The 27,304-nt window shown below is 46.5% G+C and overlaps 1 protein-coding gene and 1 long non-coding RNA gene across 5 annotated transcripts in view; one reads left to right on the forward strand and one right to left on the reverse strand.

Annotated features, from left to right (window-relative positions):
• Positions 1–27,304, forward strand: part of LOC131817481 (polycystin-1-like protein 2) — a 163,109-nt gene that overhangs the window by 117,534 nt on the left and 18,271 nt on the right. Inside the window, exons 22-34 of the mRNA XM_059150871.1 lie at positions 163–294; positions 2,958–3,180; positions 3,812–4,005; positions 8,204–8,434; positions 10,403–10,504; positions 12,668–12,846; positions 14,530–14,676; positions 16,959–17,158; positions 17,812–18,029; positions 18,768–18,984; positions 22,705–22,933; positions 23,636–23,840; positions 25,980–26,076. Of these exons, the coding sequence (XP_059006854.1) occupies positions 163–294; positions 2,958–3,180; positions 3,812–4,005; positions 8,204–8,434; positions 10,403–10,504; positions 12,668–12,846; positions 14,530–14,676; positions 16,959–17,158; positions 17,812–18,029; positions 18,768–18,984; positions 22,705–22,933; positions 23,636–23,840; positions 25,980–26,076 (2,374 nt within the window). The remainder of the gene's footprint in view (positions 1–162; positions 295–2,957; positions 3,181–3,811; positions 4,006–8,203; positions 8,435–10,402; positions 10,505–12,667; positions 12,847–14,529; positions 14,677–16,958; positions 17,159–17,811; positions 18,030–18,767; positions 18,985–22,704; positions 22,934–23,635; positions 23,841–25,979; positions 26,077–27,304) is intronic.
• LOC131817488 (uncharacterized) overlaps positions 1–27,304 on the reverse strand; it is a 94,092-nt gene that overhangs the window by 30,597 nt on the left and 36,191 nt on the right. The window contains exons 3-8 of one of the 4 annotated variants that reach the window (XR_009348528.1): positions 18,752–18,919; positions 16,963–17,137; positions 12,508–13,622; positions 11,975–12,210; positions 9,707–9,785; positions 8,257–8,449 (exon numbers count right to left, since the gene is read on the reverse strand). This is a non-coding gene — a long non-coding RNA (uncharacterized LOC131817488). Of the gene's footprint in view, positions 1–8,256; positions 8,450–9,706; positions 9,786–11,974; positions 13,623–16,962; positions 17,138–18,751; positions 18,920–27,304 lie in introns of all 4 variants that reach the window. The other 3 variants (XR_009348529.1, XR_009348530.1, XR_009348527.1) reach the window with 3 other exon arrangements.

Below are 27,304 nucleotides of genomic sequence, written 5' to 3' on the forward strand. Positions count from 1 at the left end.
CACACACCAGGAAGGCCAGACACAGCTAACAGCAGTGTCCCTCACTCACCCCATTGGGTCACTTGTCTGTTCTATCTTAGGAAACCTTATCATTCACATAAGGACGCATTCACCTTCCAGCCCTTGGGGGCCTTGGCCAGCACCCCTTGTTCTTGGTTTCAGGTGATGAGTTTCCCAAAGAGCCCCTTCCTGGCCCAGAGTCGCTTTGATGTCAGTGGAACTGTTGGTGGCCTCTGCCTGACCAGCCCTAGTGGACATCTCATAGCCATGAAGAATCTGTCAGAGAATATCGAGGTAGAAGTTGGGGGTGCTGTCAGAAGTCCATGTCACTTCTGTTTTCTTCTTCAACTTGGTTGGGACCAGAAGTTGATTAAAGAGGAGAATCATTAAGAATGGTCATTACGCTATGTGACACACTATATTTTAACTTAAAACTATAAATGTATATCATTGTCAATCTTTGGGTGTATGATCGAAATGTTTCTTTAAATCTGTTGATTGGAATTTTAATCATCTTCATTATATAAACCATCCTTAAAAGGCAACCTCTAAAATGCCAGATTTTCTTTAAAATGAAGCAAAAACATAAGCACACCATGGTGCAACAGGAGTTCAGATTCTTTTGAGATTTTAGTGAGTTTTTTAATCTTCCAGTTTCCTCACCAGTGACCACTAACAATGTTTAGGGATTCATCTTTCCTATGTCTTCTCAAAGCATTCGACTTAAGTTCTTATGCAAATAATTCTTTTCACACTACTAATCTGCCACTCTCTGTCACTCCGTGAAATGTATCTAAAATGGACCTTTACAAGCACAAGTACAATGAACATAAGCAGCTTTGGGATCAAATGTAAGTGTTGGTTGGTGAGCACACACCTCGGCTGGCAGGGGAGAGCTACCATGGGCTGGATTCTCTGGAAGCAGGTACTGAGGAAGAGCTTGGGGTGCTAGATGTTTGCTAGAAACAGTAAACAACCCTGGCTGTGAAGAGGGGGGAAAGACAGCAGAACTGGGCAGAAGAGGTCAGATTGCAATCCAGACCTCACAAAGACGCAGTTAAGCCAGAGGGAAGCGCTGTAGTAACTATTAGCTATTGGGCCTGTATTAATCAGCTTTTTATTTTTTGGTAACTTTTGATATTCTGATATCTTAAAAATCTTGCTGCTAAGAAAGAAACTGGCCCCTACTGAGGCCAGCCATCCTTTCAGATAGCAAAGGGCTTTCTTTGCCAGGGCACACCTTTCATATGCAGACTAACCAATCCCAAGTCCATACCCTCAACCAGCCCCTTTATCTGACTCTCACACACCAAGGCAACATTTCCTATCCTAAACCATCCTGAGTCCATGTTCCAAGTGACCAGAGACCATCCCTATAGTCCCAACACTGCCAAAATTATTCAAATGGGTTTACTCTGCCCTGCCTTGCTTTTCCCGTGGAGAACCCAGTAACAGCCCTGACCTGAGCGTTCCCCTGGGCCTGCTCCTGCCCCCTAACCAGCTATTTCTCCTCTGGCCCTGCATGGCATTGTGGTCTCCTCCTCTCAGGAAACGTAAGTAATAAATTCTTCTTTCAGTGGCATTGGCCCCTCCATGTCATCACTCAGACATCTCCATAAATTTAAATCCCACAGGTACAAATGAAAAAAGTGTCCCAAAGCAGGTCAGTGTGTCAGAGCCTTGTACCTTCTTCTTGACCACTGGATACAGGTGGCCCCAGGGAGGGTGTGCCTCAGACAAGCTAGGTCTCTGCTGCCAGGGCTGACTCTTAAGGAACTGCCAGCTGGAGCCTGTCTGTTGGTCACACTCCCTGTGACTATGTAGCAGGTCCTTCCTGGAAGGGGAAGCAGGGTGGACCGTGCCCATGTCTAACACAGGAGGCCACCAGGAGTAAACAGTGCATGGTAGGCATCAATCAGTCTATTTTAAAAAGGGAACACAGAGCATCAGTTAATCTGGAAAGCTAATTAAATAGAGAGTGGTTAGGAGAACTTCTAATCTACAAGTAAAAGCAGAATAGTAACAGCTGCTAATTTTTTAGTCTTACTGTGTACCTGGCACTTGGCTAAGTATTTTGTATGTGATACCATTTTTAATACCATCAATGAATGTATGTGTTCTTTTCATGACAAGGAAACTGAGGCTCACAGGGGCTTGTTAATTGGCCAGATGTCCCAGGGCCCACATAGGACAGAGCTGAGATCCCAAAAGAGCTCTCTGCCTCTGGGGCCTGTGCTTCTAACGAACACTTTACTTGCTTGACACTGTCATCAACATGACCGCTAGTTAACAAAGCACCTTTGAGCAAACTAGAAGTCTCCCCTCTTTCTGTGCAGATGCAGCCCCAAACCATGGTACATAGCGTGGTAGGTTAATAACAGCACCTCCAAGGATGTCCATATTCTCATCCCTGAGCCCATGGATTTACCACCTGACATGGCCAAATGGACTCTGCAGGTGTGATTAAGGATCTTGAGATAGATGATCCTGGATGACCTAGGCAGGCCCAATGTCATCATGGGTGCTCACAAGAGACAGACAGAGGAAGAGTTAACTACGGATGAGAAAAGGCTGATTTGATGACAAAAGCAAGAGGTTGGGTGATGTGAGGAGGGGCCATGAGCCAAAGGACATGGGCCCCTCCAGAAACTGGAAAAGGCAAGGAAGGGATTCTTCCCTAGAACATCCAGACAGCATAAGCCTGCCAACATCAGCCCCTGTAAAACTGATTTTGGACTTCCGCCTCCAGAACTGTAAGATAGCAAATCAGTGGTGTTGTAAGCCACCAAGTTTGTGGTCATTACTTAAGCAGCCCCGGGAAACTGACAGAATGAGCACAGCACAGAGTGGATCTCAGTTCCCCAGGTGCTCCCCCTGCCCTGCTCTGTCCAGCAGCCCTGAAGATCACTGGCATTCTCAGCCCCGCACACCCCTGATTTGACAGTTTTTGATAACAGATCCTGCTGCCGAGGCTTTCGGAAGGACATGGTGAGCCAACTGTGTTAAACCTGACCAGTCCTGAAGCTTTGTGGGTGAACCTGACTTCAGATGGGGCAGCTTTGGGGATTCAACTGCACTGGAGACCTGATACCCCACTCATACTCAGCCTGAGCTATGGCTACCACCCCAATGAGACCAGCTATGACGCCAGAGCTCAACTTCCACCAGTGGCTACTGCAGGTATTCCAACAACTGGGCCAGCTTCTTGAGCTTCCTGGGGGATGGGGAGAGGGTGACCAACTTAAAACGTGAGAATCAGAAACTATAGAGAAAAAGCAAAATGATTTGTTATATTCAGTGCTGATATTTTTGATGTTATTATTACTGCTACTATTGTTGTCATTATGACTTTTTTGGGCAACATTAAGTGAGCACATACTACATGCCCTGAAGAAACTGACAAGCACTTATAGAACCAACCTCATAATCCTCATTACAGTCCTTGGCATTAGCCCACTGAGCCACCCAGGCGCCCCCATTACAGTCCTTGGGATAGGCACTAAGGACATTTCCTCTTGCCAGATAAGAAAAGAGAGGTTAAGTAACCAATACAAACTCACACAGCCAAGAAGAGGCAGAGTGAGTATTTGAGCCCTTATCTATCTGACTTGGCAGGTGTGCTCTGCACACTGACCTGGGAGTGCCTCCGCTCCTCTGCTCCCAAGTCTTGGTGGGGAAAGGGATTTCCTAGGACATCAGAGAGACCGTCAAGATCAGCTTCCCTTCCAGCTCACCTTTGTTCCTCTCTTCCATGCCATTAGCCCCAGTCACCATGAGGCTTCAGGTTGACCTGGATCCCTCTTTTTTGCAGATGGGCAGTCCACTTGGATCCTGAACCCAGAGGACCTGCATTTTGGAGAAGGTGTCTACTATCTGACCGTTGTCCCCGAGTCTGACCTGGAGCTGACCACTGGCAGGGACCTCACAGTTGGCATTACCACCTTCCTGTCCCACTGTGTGTTCTGGGATGAGGTCCATGGGACTTGGGACAACTCTGGGTGCCAGGTAAGGAAAGGACACAAAGGAGAAGATAGAGCAGCTTTTTTGGGTATGTCCAGCTCATATAGGGTCCCCTTTCACTGGCTCTGGTGGCCATTTTGCACCCCTCCAGCAATGTCTTTGTCTACGCTATTCCCTGTGCCCAGAATGCCCCTCCTCCCCTATCTAGTTAACTCCAACTTCAGATCCTGCCACAAGTGTCACTTCCTTGAGGAAAGTGTTACCCTGGCTAAGTCAGATTTCCCACTATAAGCTCTCCTGGTACAAACATCCACTCCTCCATAGCACTAAACACAGCACTATTCATTTCATATCTACTCAGGAGGCCACTGAGACCATGTCTGTTCCTTCAGTGAACTGGGAACCCTACAACTCAGGAACAGTGTGCTGCCATTGGGAACAAATGACCATTAAACAAATGGAAAAATAACTGGGAATCCCTGCTGACTCTGGGCTTCTGGGGAGCCAGGGTGTCCTCTCCAGGGAACCGAACTCAGAGCTGAGCCCTTTATTCTATGCCAGGTGCTGTGTTCCATGCTTTACTTGCATTACCTCATGAGATCTCCACAATAATCTCTAAGATGGTATAGGTTCTACATTCTATAGGTAGTAAAACAAAGGCTCAGGAAAGTCAACACATTTACCCCAAATCCCTTGCCCAGCAGGTGGGAGAGTTGGGACTCAAACCCAAGTCTGTCTGTCTCCAGAGCTCTAGGCACTGTCTCACCAAGTCCCAGGATAGCATATGGCTCTATTAACTGCGATCAGATTACTATCTCAGGTCAGCTCAGCTCAGCTCTACCCATGACATGTCCAGACATTGGTTTAGAGGCCATCAGAGACCATCTCTGGGGCATTATTGTTCCTCTTCCCCCTTCCTCAAATGCTGTTCTCTCCCCCGGGGACAACCTACCCTGCCCAGAAAACTCCTATTCACCCTTTGATCTCCCACTCTGATGCCACCTACTCAGAGTCTCCAGACATCGGGGGTCTCCCTCTGCTGGACTTCCACAGCACTTCACACTGTCCCCAAGAACAGTAAGCTCTGCATCTAGCTGAAATTTATCACACATCTGTCTCCATCTACTAGATCATAAATACCTTCTTCCATTTATTCAAAAAATATTCACATGTGCGAGGCAGTAGCAATACAATGGTTAGAAAAATCAGTGAGCTTTCAGTCTGGCAGGGAGCATAGCCAAGAAGCAAATGGCATACAGGATCAAATGACAGTGATCACAAGTCGTGTAAGAAACCAGGCCCCAGGGGCACCTGGGTGGCTCAGTGGGTTAAGCTGCTGCCTTTGGCTCAGGTCATGATCTCAGGGTCCTGGGATCGAGTCCTGCATCGGGCTCTCTGCTCAGCAGGGAGCCTGCTTCCCTCTCTCTCTCTGCCTGCCTCTCTGTCTACTTGTGATTTCTGTCAAATAAATAAATAAAATCTTTAAAAAAAAAAAAAAAGTGCTTTAAAAAATTGAAAAAAAAAAAAAAAAAAGAAGCCAGGCCCCAGGAGAGCTACAAAAGGGGACTCGAACCAAGCTCCTTTGGGGTTTGATTCTGCCACAGCTTCAGCTTCTTTGTCAACTCCTGCCCTGGCTTCTGTCCACCACTCAGAGCTCCCCAAGTGCCTATTAGTGCATTGGGCGCTGGGTGGCTCAGTGGGTTAAGCCTCTGCCTTCGGCTCAGGTTATGATCTCAGGGTCCTGGGATTAAGTCCCACATCCGGCTCTCTGCTCGGCAGAGAGCCTGCTTCCTCCTCTCTCTCTCTCTCTCTCTCTCTCTCTCTCTCTGCCTGCCTCTCTGCCTACTTCTGATCTCTCTGTGTCAAATAAATTAAAAATTTAAAAAAAATAAAAATTAAAAAAATATTGTTAAAAAAAAAAGACATGGGTGCATTAACATGTCCAAGAGACAGCATGTTCCCCACACTTGCAATAGAGGCCTTTGTACCTCATTAACAAGACACTGGATGTGCTGCAACCTTCCAGAGCCTTCACTCCCAGCAGCTGTCTGACGCCCACGCTGCTGGCCTGGGATGTCCTACAAGGCTGTCCTCGGAGACCTGATGTTCAGAAAGGGGGATGGTTCACCAGCTGGGGCATGGGCTCTGCCATCAGACAGACTGGGTCTAATCGCATTTCATCAATATCAGCCAGATGACCTTGAGTAAGTCACTGGACCTCTCTCAGCATTCCCATCTGAAAATGGGGATAAAGGGTGGCTACCACTTACAGTTGGGGCAGGGACTAGACGAGACAGGCAGAGAAAGTAGTTAGTGTGGTGCCTGGCCCACAGTTAAGTGCTCAGCATAAAGTGATTGCTATGTTGAACAATCTGAACATAGAGAAGACAAAACTACATATAAAATGGAAATCAGGGAAATAATGAATGTGGGATTTGGGTGGTGGCTAGGAGGGGGAGGACAGACTGAAGGAGGACCATTTAGCCAGATGTAAGTTATTGGAACGTTTCTAGCTTTTGAATAGATAGGGGGTTTTCAGGTCCTTATTATGTTATTGAAATATACACCTACTAATACTAGCATACATGAATATGGGAGCATGTCAAAGACCAAAAGTTATATGAATCCAACAATATGTATTTGATGCTCATTATACAGACAAAGATACGGATATGGATACAGATATAGATATAGATATATAAAGATCACTGAGGAACCATAAATAAGTAAATGGGATCATCAAGTTTGGGTGGAAAAGCAGCACCAAATTCTCTAAACGGCCGAAGAAAGCTCCAAATCTATCGTCTATAGGACCTTCTCAGAGGGTAAAGGCAGAATTACTGCTTATATATTTTCTCAAAGATACTAAAGGTACCATTACTGTCACAAGAGAATGAGCAGATTAATTCCCAGTGTTCGAGAGACTCTCATGCTGGAAGGGTTGGGAAAGCCCATAGGCAAACATGTGGGCATAAAATGCCTGGTCCCTGAGTTCACAGCACTGACTTGGGTTTCTTCTCTGACCAGCTGGCCCCCTCCAGGTGTGCCAGGTGTTCCCATAAGCCCCATAGCTGCATGCAAAATGCTGACCAGGAATGGGAAATGGAAAAACAATGAAGCAAATAAGGAAATAAAATCTATCAATAAACAGTTGGGCATCTGTAGTGCAAAATTTAAAGAGGGTTTCATTCTTGGGGTCACCTAGGACTTCGCCCTAGACACAGCTGGGTGGTATGTGCTGGGATGGGCAAATCCCCAGGGCCCCCTGACTCTCCATCTTGTGCGGACGGGTGCAGCCTGAGGACAGCTAGAGTGATACTGCTCAAAGAATGAGCCTAGGATAGGGGCCCCTGGTGTGTAGACCTAAGGGGTGAAATTTAGAGAATGCTTTCTTTTTTTTTTTTTTTTTTTTAAGATTTTATTTATTTATTTGTCAGAGAGAGAGCGAGCGAGAGCGAGCATACGCAGACAGAGTGGAAGGCAGAATCAGAGGGAGAAGCAGGCTCCCTGCAGAGCAAGGAGCCCGATGTGGGACTCGATCCCAGGACGCTGGGACCATGACCCGAGCCGAAGGCAGCTGCTTAACCAACTGAGCCACCCAGGCGTCCCTAGAGAATGCTTTCTTAGTGCTGAGACACCGGCTTAGGATTTAAACATCTGTCTTTCCCATTTCTTTACATGATTCCCCCAGCCTCAGTTTTTTGTGGGTTTTTTTTTTTTTTTTTTTTTTTATTGTGAGATGACCAATCATCCTAGTGTGGCTGACACTGGGGGCGTCTTAGGACACAGGACTTTCATGTTTAGAAGAAGGAAAGTCCCTGGGGAACTGAGTTGATCTGATTACCCCAGATTTCCTCTCAGCATCCAGCATGTTGCCTGACCTAGAATTAGCACTTGACATGTATATCTGTCCAGTGAATAAGCATCAGGCAGAGAATATACTGGCGTGATACGTATCAAAGTTGTGATAATGGCTGCTCATGGAGAGTGGGCAAAGGGAACTTCAACTTCACCCATATTAGTTCTTTAAAAGGGTAGAGAAGACTGGCCCACTGAGAATGATGGGTATAAATTGCTCTAGATAACATTTCAGCATTTTAAAATTTTTAGTTAAATAAAAAAGCTCAAGGGAATCCTACAGCTGGTCTTCCCAGTGCCCCCTCACAGCAGCGTCCTCCTCCCCTGGGCTGGAGCATGCCAAAGATATGCTGGCATCCCCACCAGGGCCTCTTTGGGGTTGCAGGTAGGGCCACGGACCACCCACTCTCAGACACACTGCCTCTGCAACCACCTCACCTTCTTTGGAAGCACGTTCCTGGTGATGCCCAACGCCATTGACGTCTGCCAGACTGCCGAGCTCTTTGCCACCTTCGAGGACAACCCTGTGGTTGTGACCACCGTGAGCTGCCTCTGTGTGGCCTACGTGCTGGTGGTGATCTGGGCAAGGAGGAAGGATGCTCAGGATCAGGCCAAGGTGAGGCTGCATGACCTTAGGAAGGGGAGGGGAGGAAGAAGCAAGGTGTTCCCTTCAGAATCTCCAGGGATGGAGCCCAGGTGGGGAGCCAAAGGGCTAGCAGCAAACCCGTGTTGTCCCACGCAAGCCAGTTTGCCAGCCTCAAATGTAAAATGGCGTTTCTTATCAAACTGTCTGGACGATTCTGTTACTGATCCTTCATTGAGGTTTTACTATATGCCAGGGATTATCCCATTTAATGCTCCCCCACAGCTCTAAGAAGAAGGTACTGTGTTGAGAGTCCCCAAGACCCTCCTCAAGTTCAATGATTTGCTGGAAGGACTTACAGAATTCAGAAAAGCTGTTAAACTCATGATTATGGTTTATTACAGTGAACAATGCAGGTTATACTCAGCAAAGGGAAGGGTCCAGGGGAGATCCAGCAAGAGCTTCCAGCTGTACTCTCCCAGTGGGATTGTGTGGACATACTTCATTCTCCTAGCAATGGCGTGTGACAGGACAGACGAGCTGCCAACAGGGGAAGCTCAGCTGCGCCCTGGTGCCCAGGGTTTAAGTGGGGGTCAGTCATATACATTTGGACTGCTCATATGACTCAGTTTGGTTAAGCAAACCACTGACCATCACCACCACCATCCAGAGGTCAGACTGTTTCAGGATGACCCAAAGCCCTCACATTGTCAGCAGAGACTTATCATGCAGGATATTCTAAAGACATAGAGATTATCTTTTTGGAGCTGCCCAAGAGCCAGGGCTTTCTTTGAAATGTGGTGAGTTTGGACAGCCCAGGCCTTCTGAGACCCCCCACTCCCATTTACTGCAGAGTAGAAGAGACCAAAAATCTTCCTACAGATTAAAAGAGACCAAAGACCAGAGAGGGCAAGTAACTGGTCCAAAGCCACCTCCTTGAAGCCAGAATTCAAACCCAGACCTACTTGATGATAAGACAGGTCTCAGAATAGAAGTGAGTTCAAACAGCAAATTGCCAACAACAAAATTCTGATTATTTTTCCAATATAGGCACCATGTCTGACATTTAGTAAGCCTTCAATAAAATGTTGTGTGTCTTGAGTAAGAGTGTACCTTGTGCTCATCAACAAATGCAAGGATGCACTCCCCAAAGCTCTGAAACATTCTCCATTTCCTACCCTCCCCCAACACAGCAACACCTCCTAGGAAGTTAAGGTGGCACGAACCTTAGTAGTAGCTGCAACATTTATACTGCTGTCTTCGATCCACTCAAGGGATTAAACATTCATACTTTAAATGCCTCACCTGTAGGCTGGTTCCCAAAACGCAGACTCTGCCATGGAGTTGAGCATTCAGTGTTGCACAAAGTGCTTAGGATCAGCCCCTGGAAAGGGAGGGAAGGACACAAGATGAGCAGAGAGAGAATCTGAACTGGGAACTCCAGAGACGCCCTGAGTTGGGTTAAGATGCCCACGTCTTGATACCACCCAGACACCACATCAATTTGCCATTGTGTGTCAGCCTCTCCAGGAGAGCAGGAGGTGGCTCTTGCATGCCTGAATCTGGCGGAACAACCCCTCCATTGGCAGGAGATCTGGGCGGCTCATCAATCTACAGAGTCTGGCTTTGTTTTGCTTTGCTGCTAAATCATCCTTATGTTCATTCCCTTTAGATTCCCTTGGAGTCCCAGTCTGGTCACCAATGTTAGAAATTCTCCATAAACAGAATTTGTGTCATTCACCAGATCAAATATTGAACAGAGTCTCAACTTAATGCCAAGTTCATTTCCAGTTTGACTATTTTGAGCTTTATTTAATATTAGATGCATTTTGTACTTTTTCAAAAAGCTTTTTATTTTACTTGTTCTCACCTAATGGAATGAATAAATAACGTACATAATTTTGCTCTATCCCTTTGTCACGAAGACCAGTCCCCTCTTAACTGTCGTGCAGTGAATGAACCCCCTGAACAGGGCCCTCCTAATGCCATCCTTCTGTCCAGGTGAAGGTCACAGTGCTGGAGGACAATGATCCCCTTGCCCAGTACCACTACCTGGTGACAGTCTACACTGGACACCGGAGAGGGGCAGCTACTTCCTCCAAGGTACGTGACCATGCAAGTTGATCAGTATGTCCCACCTACAAAGCACTTGCTGGTCCACTGTTGAGTTGCCTTAGCACAGTGGATTTAGTGTTGTAAATTGTTTTTTTCATTTTTTTGTTTTTGTTTTGTTAAAGGAAAGAATCTTTTGCCAAACAAAACATCCCCTCCAAGTCCCAATATTTAAAAAGATAAAGGAGAACAGGTTAAGGAATAGTTGGGGTCTAGCACCGTGCCACCGGTCATCTCCCTTATCCCTACCAAAGAATAACTCAGTTAGTTGGTAACCTATATGCAAATCTGCTCACATATGAAGAACAGTCAGTAAACTGCTATCAATGAATAAAGAGGAAACAGAATTTTTAAGAGAGAAGGGAGAAAGGAAAGAAAGAAAATATGCGTACCGTTTGAAAGCAATGAGTCTTGAGTTACATTTTTCTAGGCAAACTGATTAGCAGGCATCTAGCTAAGAGGTCAGGCTGAGCCATCTATCCTTCAGCAGGATGACTAGAAGTAGTGAAGAAACTATTTCACTCGCTTATAAATTCTCTGAGGTTCTTGAGCATTTAGCTGTGGAACATATAGCAGGTTATCTCTGTAACGTCTCACCATTGTTAGTTAAGTCTGGCCTGTGCCACATCACTCATCAGAATATACTGTCCTCTGCAACAGTTTTCAAGTTTCCTTTACTAAAACTGAGGGCCTCGTGGAACACAGCTGGAGAACCACTGGCACTGTGTATACTAACCTGGAGAAAGCTCTATTTTTTTTTTTTTAATAACAGTAAGATTCATTAGAGTGGAGCATTTGTCTTTTTACTTTTTAAATCCTATTTTTATTTATGTATTTGTTTTACTTTCATTTTAAAAATTGTTTTATTTTGATTTATTGCTGTGTTTAGGGCCCTCAACCAGCTGTCTAACATAGAGTAAATGCTCAGTAACTACTTGTGGAATAACAATAGGAATTAATTTCATCCATCTAATGAAACATTCTTCTCATTTCCTTTAAACATTCAATAGTCCAGGAAAGGAGTGAAAACTTGCAACCCATAAGCCAATTCTTTTTCTGAAGAGTTGCAGTCACTTTTTAATCTAATATTGTCTTAGTATGGGTATCTGCCAGAGGCTAGGGATGCTGCAAAACATCCTATGGCGCACAAGAAAGCCCCCAGAGCAAGGGATTATTGGGTCCAGAATGTCTATTATGGAGAAACCCTGTGGTGGAAACAGAGTGAAAACAAGGATTTGAGTGTGAGTAGTTGATTTGGCAGGGGGTGGTGTTGGATCCTAGACACCCCAGTAGAGGACTGAGAAGATGACAAGGAAGGGACAGAACTAGTGAAGGATGCCAACCCATTACCTATCTGGGCAGCTGCAGCTAATCCCACAATGGGACTATGGAAAATAGTAAACAGCATGGGCCTCAAAGTCATCTCCATTAATGGCTAAGGGAACTGGCTTATTTACCCACCAATCCCATGAGTTGTTGATGAAGGACAGCTCACAGCACCATTAATTCTCTGGCACTTCCAGTCTCCACTCTGAGCCCAAGAACCTCCAGGAAAGCAATGCAGCTGCTGGCAGCTGGACATGGGTGCAGGGATCACTGCAGCAGTGAGGCTGAGGGATGTGGGCCAAGCACAGGTGACAGAACTGCAACTCTTTGGCTCAGGAAATCAGGCATGTTCATCAGCATCACCTGGATAACTGCAGAAAAGCAGATTCCTGGGCCCTGTTCCCAGCACTTTTAGTTGGTAGGTCTGGAGTGGGGCCTAGAAATATGTATTTATGAAATAATGGGCTCTCATGCATTCATGTCTCAGTGCCAGGCACCCAGGCATGTTGGGAGACCCTGGGAATAGAATTGTTGGGGCAGGGGGAACCAGTTCTTACACTAGAGCCCTTATAAACAAACATGAAAGTTTAAAAAGGTTGCCGAGAAGTGTTTTATAATTCATGCTGAAGACAAAAATGCAGGCAGTGTTATCCTAAATCTTCATATACCTGAAAAATAGCTCAGGCAGGTCCAAGATGGGAAGGGAGGAGAGAATGAAGGGGCCTTGCAAGGTTGGTTTTCACTGGGGTTTGGATCCTTCCAATGAAACACGGCCACCGGGGCTTGGTTATCATGTGGAATTGGCCATTCCTCGTCTCTGAATTTCAGGTGACTGTCACCCTATATGGCCTGGATGGAGAGAGTGAACCCCACCACCTGTCAGACCCTGACATCCCAGTTTTTGAGCGAGGAGGAGTGGATGTCTTCTTACTCTCCACCATGTTCCCCCTGGGGGAACTGAGGAGCCTGCGGCTGTGGCACGACAACTCAGGGGACCAGCCATCCTGGTAAGGGCACACCATGAGAACCCACTATGTGCCACACCAAGGCTGGGCATTGTGCATTTGCTGCCAGGCTAATCCTCACAACCCTCCTCAAACACACAGAATGGATCCCCATTTCACAGAAAGAGACACAAGGGGTTAGAGAGACCCAACCACCCATGAGCCTCACCGCCTGGATCAGTAGCTAGGACAAGGACTAGAGGTTGCAAGCCTGGGGTCCAGTACTAGCTCCACTCTTGGCACATTTGCAGCACTGACCTTCATTTAGGCCCCAGTTCCCCATCTGTAAAATGGGGATAGATGCCCATTTTGAAGGTAAACTTGCCCAAGAAGAGACTAAATGAGACATTGGGCTGGTTATTTAGGAGAAGAGGTGAGAACAACTGCCACTCTGAGCATTAAGCTAAGCCTTCCCGTTTCTGTGCCCTTTTCTCATTGGCTCCTCAAGGGCAAGTATTCTCATTCTTGTTTTACAGGTGGGAAAATTTAAACTTAGGCAAGATAAGTGACTTCCCCAAGGTCACAGAGCCAGCAAACCCGGAGATGAGAATCCACCTGAGGATTATTTGGCTTGTGAGGCCAAAACTAGTGACCTAAATGAGTCGTTTCCAGCCTGACCACCCATCAGTGGCTTGCAACTTTAGAAAAACAGAGCACTTCTATTGATATCTTCAACTTACCTAAGGGATTAAACATTACTACCTTAAGTGCTATATGTTGGTTCCTGGGAAGCAGATCCTGAGATAGAGTTCAGGGTGCAGGGTACCTAGGACCAGCTCCTGGGAAGGGAGAGAAGGAAGCAGGATGAGCAGAGGGAGAAGAGCTTTGATGCAGCACAACAGCTTGGCTGACCTCCATGGGGAGCTCTGGAGCATCCCGAGTTGGGTTGGGATGCCCAGGTCTTGATCATACCCAGGCACTGCACCCATCAGTCGTTGGATGTTGGCCTCCCCAGGAGGGTGTGAGATTCAACAAAGGTGTCTTCCTGGAAATGAGAAAATGCATATCTGGAGCTTTCAAGCATAGTCTCTATTACACAGTAAATACTCAGTAAAGAGGGGCCCTTGATACCGCTGTTCTTTTTTTTTTTTTTAATCGCTATTCTTATCAGCCATAAGGCAACTGGGGAAATGGTGGCTCCTGCATCTGACATCCCAGCAGAGGCGAGATCATTCCATTTCTTCCCCAGGTCTCAAAGACCTAAATCAGGTTAGATGACACCCATGAAGTCCCGAGTCTAAACTAGATGGCTCACGCCCTGGGTGTGCGCCTGCAGGAAGACCAGCATTTGTGTACCTGTGTTCGTGCCTCCCTGAATGCCCACAATGTAGACAGCTTGGCTTTTCTCCCAGGCCTCTGGACTCTCTCTGGTCCTGGACTTGCAGGCCTGCAGCCAGACTAATAGTTTCAGAAGGCACCCTCTTGCAGCATACATCTGTGAAAACGTGGCAGCCTCCAAGAGCTGGCTCTCCACACTAGCTGAGCTTCCACGTGAGGCCACTTTGCCCCCTGATTGGGGCATTTTGGTCAAGGCACCAAGAACAAGGAAGAAAAATATAAAATCTGTCTTTTCAGGAGTTCTTGTTCTTAAACTCAGGTTTGCAATGGTGTTAACCCTCACTGTATCCAAAGAAGCCTCACCCCCGCCCTCAACACTGTCCTCAGAAGTGTGGGTTCCTTCCCCAGGTATGTGAGCCGGGTGCTGGTGCATGACTTGGCTAGGGACCAGAAGTGGCATTTCCTCTGCAACTCGTGGCTGTCCATTGATGTTGGAGACTGTGTTCTTGACAAAGTATTTCCAGTGGCCACAGAGCAGGACAGGAAACAATTCAGGTACTTTTTTTTTGGTAAGCAAATGCTATTTATCTTGTTTTTTCGTCTCTAGGGAAGATGCATCACAATCCAGCTGAAGCAGAATAAAGTCACGTTTCAGCTCTCGTGCCTCGGTAGCTTCAAGTGTGTGACATTAATGACCAGTTTCTCTTGTTGGGGCTCTGGAGGGATACAGACCCTCTGACACAGAATTATCTTGGAGGTGGTGAAATGGTTGAACACTTATTCATATTTCCTTACACAGGACATAGAATAATAGAATAATATGTTTCATATGAGTGAACAGAGTGGTTTGAATGGTGATTTCATGTCTGCCCATCTGAGGCTCCTTCTTCAATCAATTTTACTCTACATAGGTGTTTCAGCATGTGTGTCCCTTGGCTTTCCTTCCTTCCTCTTACCTCTGGTCAAACACATCAAAGCAGATACAAATGTATACACACATGCTCATGTGCACACACATAATACCACAGAATGCTGCTTATTTTATATCTTTTAAAATGGTATTACTCTAAATATGTCATCTTATTTCTTTGATGACAGACCATGAACATCCTTCCAGGACAGTATGCTTGGGTCAAATGTGTCCTTACTGACTACAAAATATCCACAGACTGGATGTCCCACAACTAATTCAACCATTCTTCTCTCAATGGACATTTAGTCTGTTCCCAACCAATATTAAAAAAATTTCAAGAGACTCCACAAGAATCTGGCAAGTGTGAAGGTGGTGGGCCAGGGTTCCTGCTTGGTACCAATTTGCTGGAGCAGAGTACCAACATTTTTCTTTGAAGGGCCATGTGCTCTCTATTTTACTACAGTCCTTACCCACCCCTAGTACCTCACTCCCACCCCCCTTCATTTAATTTGACTTATTTACATCTATCCAGGCCCCTTTAGCATTTGAGTTTGTGACCTCTACTTTAAATGGCTTCTGAGTTACGTTCAAAACAAAGTCTGTTTCCAGTGCATTTACTGAAAGGTGTCTTTCCCTCCCAGCTGTCACTGGGAACAGCTCAGCCTGCAAAGGGAAAAAGTCCAAGTCAGAGACACTTGGACCCAAGGGCAGACAGAACACTGATGTGGGCACATGGCTCCCAGTTTCACATGCATGCTTCTGACTTGCTACATGCCCTTGCAAAAGTCAGTTCACCTCTCCAGGTCTCAGCTTCCACATCTGAAAAATGAGCTGTTCAATGTGCCTCCCCCAAGGAGACCTGTGCCGGTCCTGTGAGGTGATGTGGGGAGTATACTCAGCACAGTGAGCGGCTCAGGGTAAGTGCTTTATTACATGAGCAGATATGATCCTCCCAATGCATCAGACTTGTGATACTTGAAAACCAGACAAAGAGCTATCTAAAGGCAGGGCCTTGTCATTCCCTCATGAATCTCGGTGCCCAGCAGGACACCTGGCACACAACACCAGGCTTACCAAATATTTGTGGAACTATCAGCAGAATATTGAGTAGAACAATCACGTGGAAATCACTGTTGTTGACAGCCGACCTCTCTCCTTATGCACCTTTACTGAGTCCAGGCCACCCCCACAGCACAGACTGTGGGACAGTCAAAGTACCATGCAAGTCTGAGGGGTGCTGGCATCAGCCACCAGAATGGGCACCAATCGGGAGTATCAGTTCCACACAATCTCAAGGTGAATGGGGGCCCCTTGTAAGTCCTGTGGTTAGACTAAATTCGGGACCAAAATCCTAGACTAACAGAGATGCCTAAGGAGAATATGGTACCATTTTCAGAAACCCTGTCTTGCAATTTTGATTCTCTTAAACTGAGTCTGAAGCTAAAGCCTGGGATTTTTAACCAATATCATCTAATGCACTAGTTATAATAACCCTAATAATACTATAGTTATAGGATTATATTAAAATTACAACAAAAGTGATAATGGCTAACACTGACACACACTCACATAGATGTTGGCTACTTTGCCAAATGCCGTACAAAAATCATCACTTAATCCTTTCAGAAATCACATGAGGCAGGTTCTATTATAACCCCCATTTGACAGATAGTAACTGACGTGCAGAGAGAGAGTAAAGTAACTTGCCCGAGGACACACAGCAGGTAGGAGGGCCGCCTAGGATTCCAACCTCCTCTGTTCAGAACCCCCATCACTAACTAAGTGATGTTAAGATGCTGTATGTTTTCCACATGAGAGAAAACAGAGGATAAATCTAGAAGCAAACACCTCCCTCTTATCCCAAGATTGTTCCAAAGAGACCAGTCTTCTCCCATCTCTGCCCCCTTTCACTGCCTTTTCACAGGCACCTGTTTTTCATGAAGACGTCCACGGGCTTCCAGGATGGACACATCTGGTATTCCATCTTCAGCTGCGCAGCTCGGAGCAACTTCACCCGTGTCCAGAGGGTGTCCTGCTGCTTCTCCCTGCTCCTCTGCACCATGCTGACCAGCATCATGTTCTGGGGTGTTCCCAAGGACCCAGCTGAACAAAAGATGGACTTGGGTAAGTCCCGATGTCATGACAGAGCTAGTGGTCAGTGGGTGTCACACAATTCCAGAGGTCCCAAGACCACCTTCAGGTTCAAGAAGTCTCTAGAACTACTCACAGAAGTCAGAAACACCATTATGCTCATTACAGAAAAAAGGATACAATTAAAATCAGGAAAAGAATGAGGCACATGGGGCAGGGTCCAGGGGAGACCAGGGCAGAAATTCCAGTTGTGTTCTCCCAGGGAAGCAGTGGCAATGGTCAGTCGTCCCAACAATGATGTGTGACAACACACATGGAGTATTGCCAACAAGGGACTCTCCCTAAGCCCTGGTGTCCAGAGTTTTTACTGGGGCTTGATAACATAGACATGGCTGACCCCCGCATGCCTGACCTTAGCCAGTAGCCCCTCCAGAGACTGAGGTGACACTGTGTGGTGAAGGCCCACACCATAAATCACTGTTAACATAGACTATACCGTGTGGCCCAAGACCTCGGGTAAACAAGGTGTATCTATTAGACAGAACATCCCAAGAGCTTAAAGGTCACCTCCCAGGAGCCACTCAAGGGCCAGGCTCATTTGGGCAAGGTCAGTCTTTACTGCACACCCACCTTCTGGAAGTGGTGGAGAAAACGTTTCCATGAACCCCTTTCTTCCTCTGTCCTAGGTAAAATTGAATTCACTTGGCAGGAAGTGATGATTGGACTGGAGAGCTCTCTCCTCATGTTCCCCATCAATCTCTTAATCGTTCAGATCTTTCGAAACACCTGTCCTCGGGTCACTAAGGAGCAGAACACTGAGAAATGGGATAGGGGCTCCCCTAGCCTGGCCTCCTCACAACAGCCCATGGAGAATGGCCTTCTGACACTTGAAGTGGTGACCAAGGCATGTCTTCAACCTTGACGGTGTGGGGGCACTCTGGTCTGGGCAGAAATGAGAAATGGTTGGGGGAGGACTGGGGCTTGAGATCTGGCAACCCCATGATGGATGACAGCCTCAGCCTCCAAGATTCATCAATGACACACACATGTGTGCGCGCGCACATGCACGCATGTTCAGTTGGGCACATGTGTGCACACATGTATACACACTGTGCAGGTGCATGTGTATATATGCACCCACTTATAGACAGGTATACATGCATGTGCACATACATATACAAAGGCATACACAAACACATATATATGCCTTTGCACACCTGTACATGTACACAGATACATATGCAAACACACCTACCATAGACATACATACACACACGTGAACACACACATACACACACCTACATATATACACACACTTTTTGGGTACATAGTGTGTACACAGTATTATACCTTTATCATAGATCACAGCTGGAAACCCAGAGAAGGGACTCCCTCTGCATTCATGCACTCAGTAAACATTTCCTAAGCACCTACTACATGACGCACTTTGAGAAATACAACCTGGAATGCGTCAGTTCGAATCCTAGAGAGAAATGGCTCAGGGTGATCCAACATCATGTCTGTGGGCAAAGCTGGGATTCAAACCCAGACTGCCAAGCCCCAGAGTGAACGCTCTTAACCACGATACTGCCTCCCTCACCTTTGCTCATGTTCCCCTTACCCTACCTGGGCTGACTGGCAGGATATGTGGAGACTCGTCAGCTCGCTGTTGAAAGCTCTGAAGGTGCCATCACCTGCCTCCGGCTGGGACTCAGCAGCGCTGATGGACATCAATCACCTTCTGGCCTTGGTGCAGGAAGTCGTCTGTCTGCAGAACATGGCAGGGCCGGAGCTCTGGGAGGAAGCCAGACAGAGAGATGACCCTTTAATGCTCCCTCTTGGGTCTCTACGAGCAAAAGGTAAGTCATTATGTTTCTGAGCTGAGAAAGGGGGCACATCTGGACCAGGTGGATACAGGACTCAGGGCCGGCTCTGTATCACTAGGGAGTGAACATGTCCTACAGGGTCTCGTCTCCTCCCTCATCGATCTCCACTGCAACCACCTGCCATCACTTCCCTCTCTCTGCACACAGGCAACCCGCTCTCTTCACAACACCAAGCTGCCTTCCCACTAAAGACCATCCCACATCTTGTCCTTCCATCTGGAATGTTCTTAGCATCTCCTAAGCATCTCTTGCATTGCTTTTATGCCACCCTGCCAAATCATGACTCGTGGGAAGAGCTGTTTAAAGTCTGCAGCCAACTTTGCTGGACTGTGAGCTCTGTGAGGTCAAAGCCATCTGACTGTTCTGTCTCCATCGTTTCCCTAGTGCCTGGCCCTGTACAACACACAGAAAGCATGCAGCAAACATGCATAGGGTGATGTCAGCATAGGAGATCATTATGGAAAGCACAAAGCAAAAAGGCAGGCTGGTCTTTCCTATATGGTAAGAACAGCATTGGCCATCCTGGTAACTCTGGGTACTGGCTCTGCCATTAATGGGCTGTGTGACTTTGGACAGGTTACTTCAGTTCTCTGTGCCTCAGTTTCCTTTTCTGTAAAGCATTGGGGGATGCAACGTCAAACCAGATCCATTTCCAAATGTGAGGGGCAGGACACAAGATGATGGACAGGACAGTAAAAACATTAAAGAACACTGAGTTGTAGAGTGAAAAAGTCCCTCCTCCATTCTGTTCCAGACTTTCCAGGAGCAAATCTCAGTTTGGTAAAAGTGTGTCTTTAACACCCTTTTAACACTTGTTCTGTTTGGCAGAGAGATCGCAGGTCTCAAACTTGGTGCTTTTTCAAAGAGCATTCAGCTAGAATTTAGTACCATTATTTCTTTCCTGTCCATCTTCCACCCACATCAATGCCACCAGTGTTCAGACCAGGCTGTCCAACAGAACTGCCCACAGTGCTGGAAATGTTCTGCATCTCTGCACTGCAGTATGAAAGCCACAGGCCCCATGTAGCTCCTGAACACTTGAAATGTGGCTGGTGTGACTGGAAAACTGCAGTGCTCATCTTTTTTTTTTTTTTCTTAAAGATTTTTATGAAATTTATTTGAGAGAGAGAGAGAGTGAGAGAGAGAGAGCATGAGAGGGGAGAACGTCAGAGAGAGAAGCAGACACCCCGCAGAGCTGGCAGCCCGATGTGGGACTCAATCCTGGGACTCCAGGATCATGACCTGAACCAAAGGCAGTTGCTCAACCAACTGAGTCACCCAGGTGCCCCTGCTGTTCTCTTCTTAATTTCAATCAATTAATGGGGCCAGTGGCTATCATAATGGTTGGTGTGGGTTAAGAATGCTGCCATTTTTGATACACCAGGCTGATCACTGTCTAAATCTTCTTTAGAACACAGACATGGATGAGTTCTACAGAATGGGGAATTTGAATTCATAAACTGTTGGCCACAATGATGTAGTGAATTACATTTCTGGGACCGAGGTCGGGATCTGCAGTTTTAACAAGTCACTCAGGTGACTTTCGAGCACACTTAATGTTGAGAGTCAGTGCCCTCAAAACAAAATCCCACATCCTTATTGGCCAGGGTCATGCTGACCCCGTGGTCAGCCCCATCTTGACCTCCATGATCCAGCCACCCTGGAGGATTTGTCCCAGACAGTTGGACTTGGGCTGCCCATGAAGGCTGTCTTGCAGGAGCTCTGCTAATGCCTGGACTGGACTCCTGGCCTTGAGTCTGGGGACTTTGGTGTTCATAGCAGAGGCCTTAAAACAGGGACTCTTGAGTCAGCCAGGCCCTAGGGCTCTCCCTGCTGCAACAGTAGCTGTGCAACTTTGGACAAGTTGCTCAGCCTATGACTCAGCTTCCTGCCCTGTAAAATGGGAGTATTGATCCACTTTGCCTCTTGGCTCATTCTGAGGACTGAATGAGGTCATAAGACACAGGAAAACTTAAACCCAGCCTGGTACAAAGCAGGTTATTCAGTAAGCGGTGTTACAATTGATTGGGAGTGATGGTATCTTCCAGAAACATTGCCAGAGGGCTTGCAGCATGAAAGCTGTTGATGTCAGAACCTGCAGCTGTGGCTTCAGTAAGGAGGGTAAGGGAGGAGGCCTGAGTCAGAGGGAGGCAGAGTTGATGTTGTCCCAGACCTTCACTGTCCTCTAACCCGAGCCCAGTTGCACGCTTCTCCACAGTGCTGGTTACCTTCCCACTCATTCACGTCTCACTAGTGACTGCAGAGGAGCCGTGGGGTGAGTGTGCTCTCTCCTGCCACCTCCCATATCTGGTTTCACATTCCTCTTGCAAACACCGGTCCAATCAGCCTGGACACTGACTGCTCTGGGAGGCAAGCCCAAGCTTCCCCTAGAAGGAATCAGGAATAGTGGATATGTTCAGGGTTTTTTTCTTGCAATGAGTAATTTTGTTTTTTTAAGATTTTATTTATTTATTTGACAGAAAGAGATCACAAGTAGGCAGAGAGGCAGGCAGAGAGAGGAGGAAGCAGGCTCCCCGCTGAGCAAAGAGCCTGATGTGGGGCTCTATCCCAAGACCCTGGGATCATGACCTGAGCCGAAGGCAGAGGCTTTAACCCAATGAACCACCCAGATGCCCCACAATGAGTAATTTAAAACAGAAAGACACCTTTGTTTGTTTTAAAACTTTTTAGAAAGCTGAAATTTGAACAAACCACTGTATAAAAACACTCATGAGATATTCGGGGGAAACTTGACCTCTCACTGGGTATTTCACGCTATTAAGGGATTATCGTTACTCATTTTAAATGTTGATAACATCATTATGGTTTTAATTTTAAAAAGAGTCCCTACATTCTCTAGAAGCATATTAAAATTAAAATATCAGTGACATGACCCGGGCCTTGGAATTTGCTTCAAAATCATCCACATGATTGTGGATGCCACAATCATGGGTGGCTGGGTGCCGGGGAAACACAACTGGTCATGAGTAGTGAGTGTGTGTGCAGGTTCGTCTCATTACTCTACTTTTCTAAGTTTAACATTTTTCATAATAAAAAGAAGTTGAAAGCAAAAGATTAAGACTAACACTATCTTTGGCACCAGGCAAATCTTGTGTATATTAAAATAATAATTTATTTGCTGGGCTGCCTGAGTGGCTCAGAAGGTCAAGCGTCTGCCTTCAGCTCAAGTCATGATCCCTGGGATCGGGTCCCATATTGGGCTCCTTGCTCAGCAGGGAGCTGGCTTCTCCTCTGCCTGCCATTCTCCCTGTTTGTGCGTGCACTCTCTCTGACAATAATAAAAATCCTTAAAATAATATTTGCTGATAAGCTAATACCATATCTAGGATTTGCTTTAAGGTATTCCAGAAAAAGAAGAAAGTCAGGGGAGGGGGCAGAGACAAAACAATATTGGCAAAAGGTTGGTGCTTGCAGCAGCAGGTGATACTTATTCTGTTCTCTTCTGTCGATGTGTACAGAAATTTTGAGAATGCCCTTGATAAAAGGTGAAAGAGGAACGTATGAATCCTAACTGGCCATGGAAACCTGGTAACTTTGCCCATCTTACTAGATCTCTCATGCCATGGTGCATAGGAAGTGTTCAATACTGAAAGCTGTTACTAACGTTGTTCAATGGCAGGCAGTCGGCTGTGGCATTCAGCACCAGCTAATGTTCTCTGTCCCGTCCTCCAGAACAAATGCGATGCCTGATGCCAGAGGTGGGCCCAAGTGACCCTCAGAAGGACAATGCCTACAAGCAGTGTCTCTACCTTCAGCTGGAGCACATGGAGCAAGAGCTTCAGCTGGTGGGGCCCTGTGGCTTTCCCCAGAGCCAGAGCCACGCCCAGGCCCTCAGCCAGTTGCAGATGCTGAAGGGCTGTCTGGGGGGACAGCTGGGCACCCCACCCCCAGCATACACCAGGTAATCCTCTCCCCTGGGTGCTGAGTGGGCGCTGCCCCCCAGTGGGGTGCCTGCAGAGAGACTATACCCCTGGCCACCTTGGAAGGATGTTCACCCAGATCACATGTATAATATGAATAATATATTTCCTCAATTCTAAAGATCCTTTTAAAGAGAGATAAGCCAAAGACTATACTTTCAGGGATCATTTCTGACAAACCATAAGAGACTCTTAATGTCGCAAAACAAACTGAGGGGGGCCAGGGAGAGGAGGATAGGGAGAGGGGGGTGGGGTGATGGACACTGGGGAGGGTACGTGCTGTGGTGAGTGCTGTGAAGTGTGTAAACCTGGCGATTCACAGACCTGTACCCCTGGGGCTAATAATACATTATATGTTTATTTAAAAATTTAAAAATTAAAAAAATAGAATAAATATGTGAACATGGCGGGGGGAGTGAGATAGGCCAGCAATTTACAGGAAATTTCCCCTCAGAAAAAAACCCAAACACCAAGTTATTAAAACTGCCCTTTGAGGTGGGTACCAGATACAGAGGTGGGTATGAGAAGCCAGAGAATACAGAATAGCCCTTTGAGTGGGTACGAGGTACAGAATCTGAGAGGTCAAGGAGCTTGGCCACAGTCACACAGCTGGGGAGGGTAAAGTGGGATTTGAACTTGAGCCTGGGAGGTGCTACTCTGATCATACCCATCCTGCATTTCAGCTTCCCGATGGTGAGCAAGCGTCCTCGCGGCCTGCCCTGGTGGTTCGTCGTGGTGGGCTGGCTCCTGGTGGCAGCCACCAGCGGCGTGGCAGCCTTCTTTACCATGCTCTATGGTCTGCACTATGGGAGGGCCAGCTCCCTGAAGTGGCTCATCTCCATGGCCGTCTCCTTCGTAGAGAGTGTGTTTGTCACCCAGCCCCTGAAGGTCAGGCTGCCCTGGACCCCTCCGCCCACACTTTCCCTCCTGCCAGCTTCCCTGTCCTTAGGCTCAGCTGTTCTTTGTCTATTCCTTACAAACATACACAGCACCTTGCTGGAGAGGTGGTGCTGGTAGCAGGTAGGGAATTGTAATGAGCTTAATCACTACGATAATCCAAGTTCTGGGACAGGGGTTCTGGGCCGAGTGGCTTATCAAGATGTGCTTATCAAGATGCTCGATCCCAAGACAATGGGATCATGACCTGAGCCGAAGGCAGAGGCTTTAACCCAATGAACCACCCAGACGCCCCACAATGAGTAATTTAAAACAGAAAGACACCTTTGTTTGTTTTAAAACTTTTTAGAAAGCTGAAATTTGAACAAACCACTGTATAAAAACACTCATGAGATATTCGGGGGAAACTTGACCTCTCACTGGGTATTTCACGCTATTAAGGGATTATCGTGGCCAGGCCGAGTGGCTTATCAAGATGTGGCAGTCAGCATCAGAATCACCCTCAGGAGGGTCCCTGCCTCTGTTCTATATATGACAAGAGGTTAGGAAGGGAAGGTCACAAATATCTTGCCCTAGGTTACATGTATATACCATATTTCCCCAATTAATACCATATTTCCTCAATTCTATATTATATTCTAAAATATATAATTATATATAATTATAATATATATATATTCCATAATTCCTCAAATAATACCATATTTCCTCAATCCTAAAGATCCTTTTAATTGTGAGATAGGCCAGCAATTTAGAGGAACTTTACCTTCAGAAAAACAAAAACAACAACAACAAAAAACACCAAATCATTAAACCTGTGTGTCATTTGGAAGACACACTCCTATTTCTGAAATGTAAAGTTACTGTTAGAGTTGGAGAAATACTGAGCCCCAGCCTGGAGCTTGGAGCCAGGGCTCCCCCTAGAAGGAGTCAGGTGGTAGGAATATACTGTGTGTGTGTTGGGGTGAGGGGGCAGGGGCTGCAGAAAGGAAGGGGCATTGACATTGAATCTTTACACCTATGAGACTCTCCAAATCCCTAACCCCCATTTTACCTGATAGTCCCCAGTTCTTTCCTAAATATCCTTTATCTGCTGATTTAAACAACTCCCAACATCTCCTCCAATCTAGTCTGAGAATAGTAAGAATGGAGACGTGAACCATTCTGTTCCCAACCAAAGCCCAGACTACTACTAAGCTCATGCTCCATTGGTGCAGAGGTGAAGGCATGGATGGAATGAAGAAAGGGGGAGGGGAGGAGGGAGGGAGAGAGGGAGGGAGGGAGATGTAATTCAGCACTAGAGATAGTATAAGAAATAAGAGGAGACAATCTTTTTTCCACTGTATATTTTTTCCCGTTTTGTCGAAGATTATTTGACCATAGAGTTGAGGGTCCATATCTGGGGCCTCTCTACTCTGTTCTACTGGTCTATGTGTCTGTTTTTATGACAGTACCATGCTGTCTTGGTGATCACAGCTTTGTAGTAAAGCTTGAAATCTGGTAACGTGATGCCGCCAGTTTTATTTTTGTTTTTCAACATTTCCTTAGCAATTCGGGGTCTCTTCTGATTCCATACAAATTTTAGGATTATTTGCTCCAGCTCTTTGAAAAATACCTGTGGAATTTTGATCGGAATGGCATTAAAAGTATAGATTGCTCTAGGCAGTACAGACATTTTAACAATGTTTATTCTTCTGATCCAAGAGCATGGAATGGTCTTCCATCTTTTTGTGTCTTCTTCAATTTCTTTCATAAGTGTTATGTAGTTCCTAGAGTACAGATCCTTTAAAAAAAAAAAAAAAGAAAGAAAGAAAGAAAGAAAAGAAAAAAGAAAGAAGAGGGAGCTCTATCAGCAGGGGAGTGCAGGTGCGAAAGTGCAATGGGAAAGCTCTGGTATGAGAAGCAAGGGGAGCTCAGGATTCACTGTCTCTGTTTGGTGGCCAGGTGCTCTGGCCCTTTCCCTACACAGCCACATCCCCTCTTGGCACAGAATGGCCTGGTTCCTACCTTACTTCCTCAGAGCACGGTTCTGTGCCCAGGACACAGATGTGGCCTTGATCCTGACCCCTCTCTGATAAGGAGCTGGCAGTGTCTAACCCAGGCCTGGGGTTCACAGTGGGTGTTTTTCAGGTGCTGGGCTTTGCTGCCTTCTTTGCACTGGTCTTGAAGAAAGCAGAGGATGAGGAAGAGCCGGTGGCCTCCCTCCCAGGACGTCTGTCTGGCCCAGGTAATAGTGCATAGGTGGAGGCAGGGGCCTAAAACCCATTGAAGATGAGATGGCCCTACAAAGCCCAGTTGCTGACTTTTTGCCCCATCATTTCTTCACCCCTGACTGAGGAAGCACCCCCAAACCCTCCAAAACTCTCTAAAGCAACCCTGTTCCTTCTCTCCCTGTTCCTGCTTTTGTCTCTGGCACCAAAGCACAACCCCTTGGCCAGAAGAGGCCCCTTGGGGGCTGCACTTTGCACGGGCGTCATTCTCTGTGTAATCACAAGCAAGCAGCTTTCTCCTCCTAGGCTCAGGGCCTTGGTCTTTAGAATGAAAACCAAAACCGAAGATGCTTACAGGTGAGCTACAGAGTTCCAGGACAAGGGTCTGTAAACTACAGCCATGAGGCCAAATCTAGCCCACTTTCCATAAATAAAGTTTCCATAAATGAAGTTTTATTAGAACAAAGCCATACTGACCCCTGCTGGATGAGGCCACTGAGCAGCCCCATGTCCCGCAGCCTGGTCTCTCATTTCACAGCCTAAACTCCCGAGAATGCCTATAATAAGGTAATCACAAAACAAGTGAACAGAAAGAGTCAACACTCCAGCAGTGTAGGCAGAGATTCTGACATTCGGGGAAAATACAACAGGAATAAACAAAAGGCATAGCCATATTATTGTACTGATATTATTACATAGTGTGGTTTCCTCCTCATGGGCTGGTATTCTTCCACTCTAGGATAGGGTTTGAGCTTGTTTTGTTTTGGCTTTGAGGATCCAAGAGGTCCATTAAAATCTTCCCAAGACAAAAGAGTAATTTTTGTCCCAAGAGACGCCAGCTTCGAGAACAATTAAATATTCATTCAGTCATTCTTTTGGCAGCCACTCAGGGAGTACTCGCTGTGTGCCAGGCAGTTCGATGGCTTAGGACCATGATTTACATAAAACCCACTCATTGTGAGTGTGTAACTCATTGATTTTAGTAAATTTCTAGTTGTGCAACCATCCTCCTAATTTGTCATCCTCAAAGGTTCCCTCTTGACCATTTAAAGCCAATCCCTGCTCTCATCCCTGGCAACGCAGCACAGGATAGAGCAGGTTGCCCTTGGAAAGCACAGCCCACAGGGAGACACACATTAAACAAGTAAACAACACAAGCGCAAAATGTGAGAACTCAGGGAGCACACAGGAGAACGCAGGCCTCTCTGCTCAAGTAGTACCTATGTTGGCTACTGGAGCCTGGCG

The sequence above is a fragment of the Mustela lutreola genome, chromosome 16 (assembly GCF_030435805.1).
Source record: "Mustela lutreola isolate mMusLut2 chromosome 16, mMusLut2.pri, whole genome shotgun sequence".
In the NCBI taxonomy this organism is placed as follows: Eukaryota; Metazoa; Chordata; class Mammalia; order Carnivora; family Mustelidae; genus Mustela; species Mustela lutreola.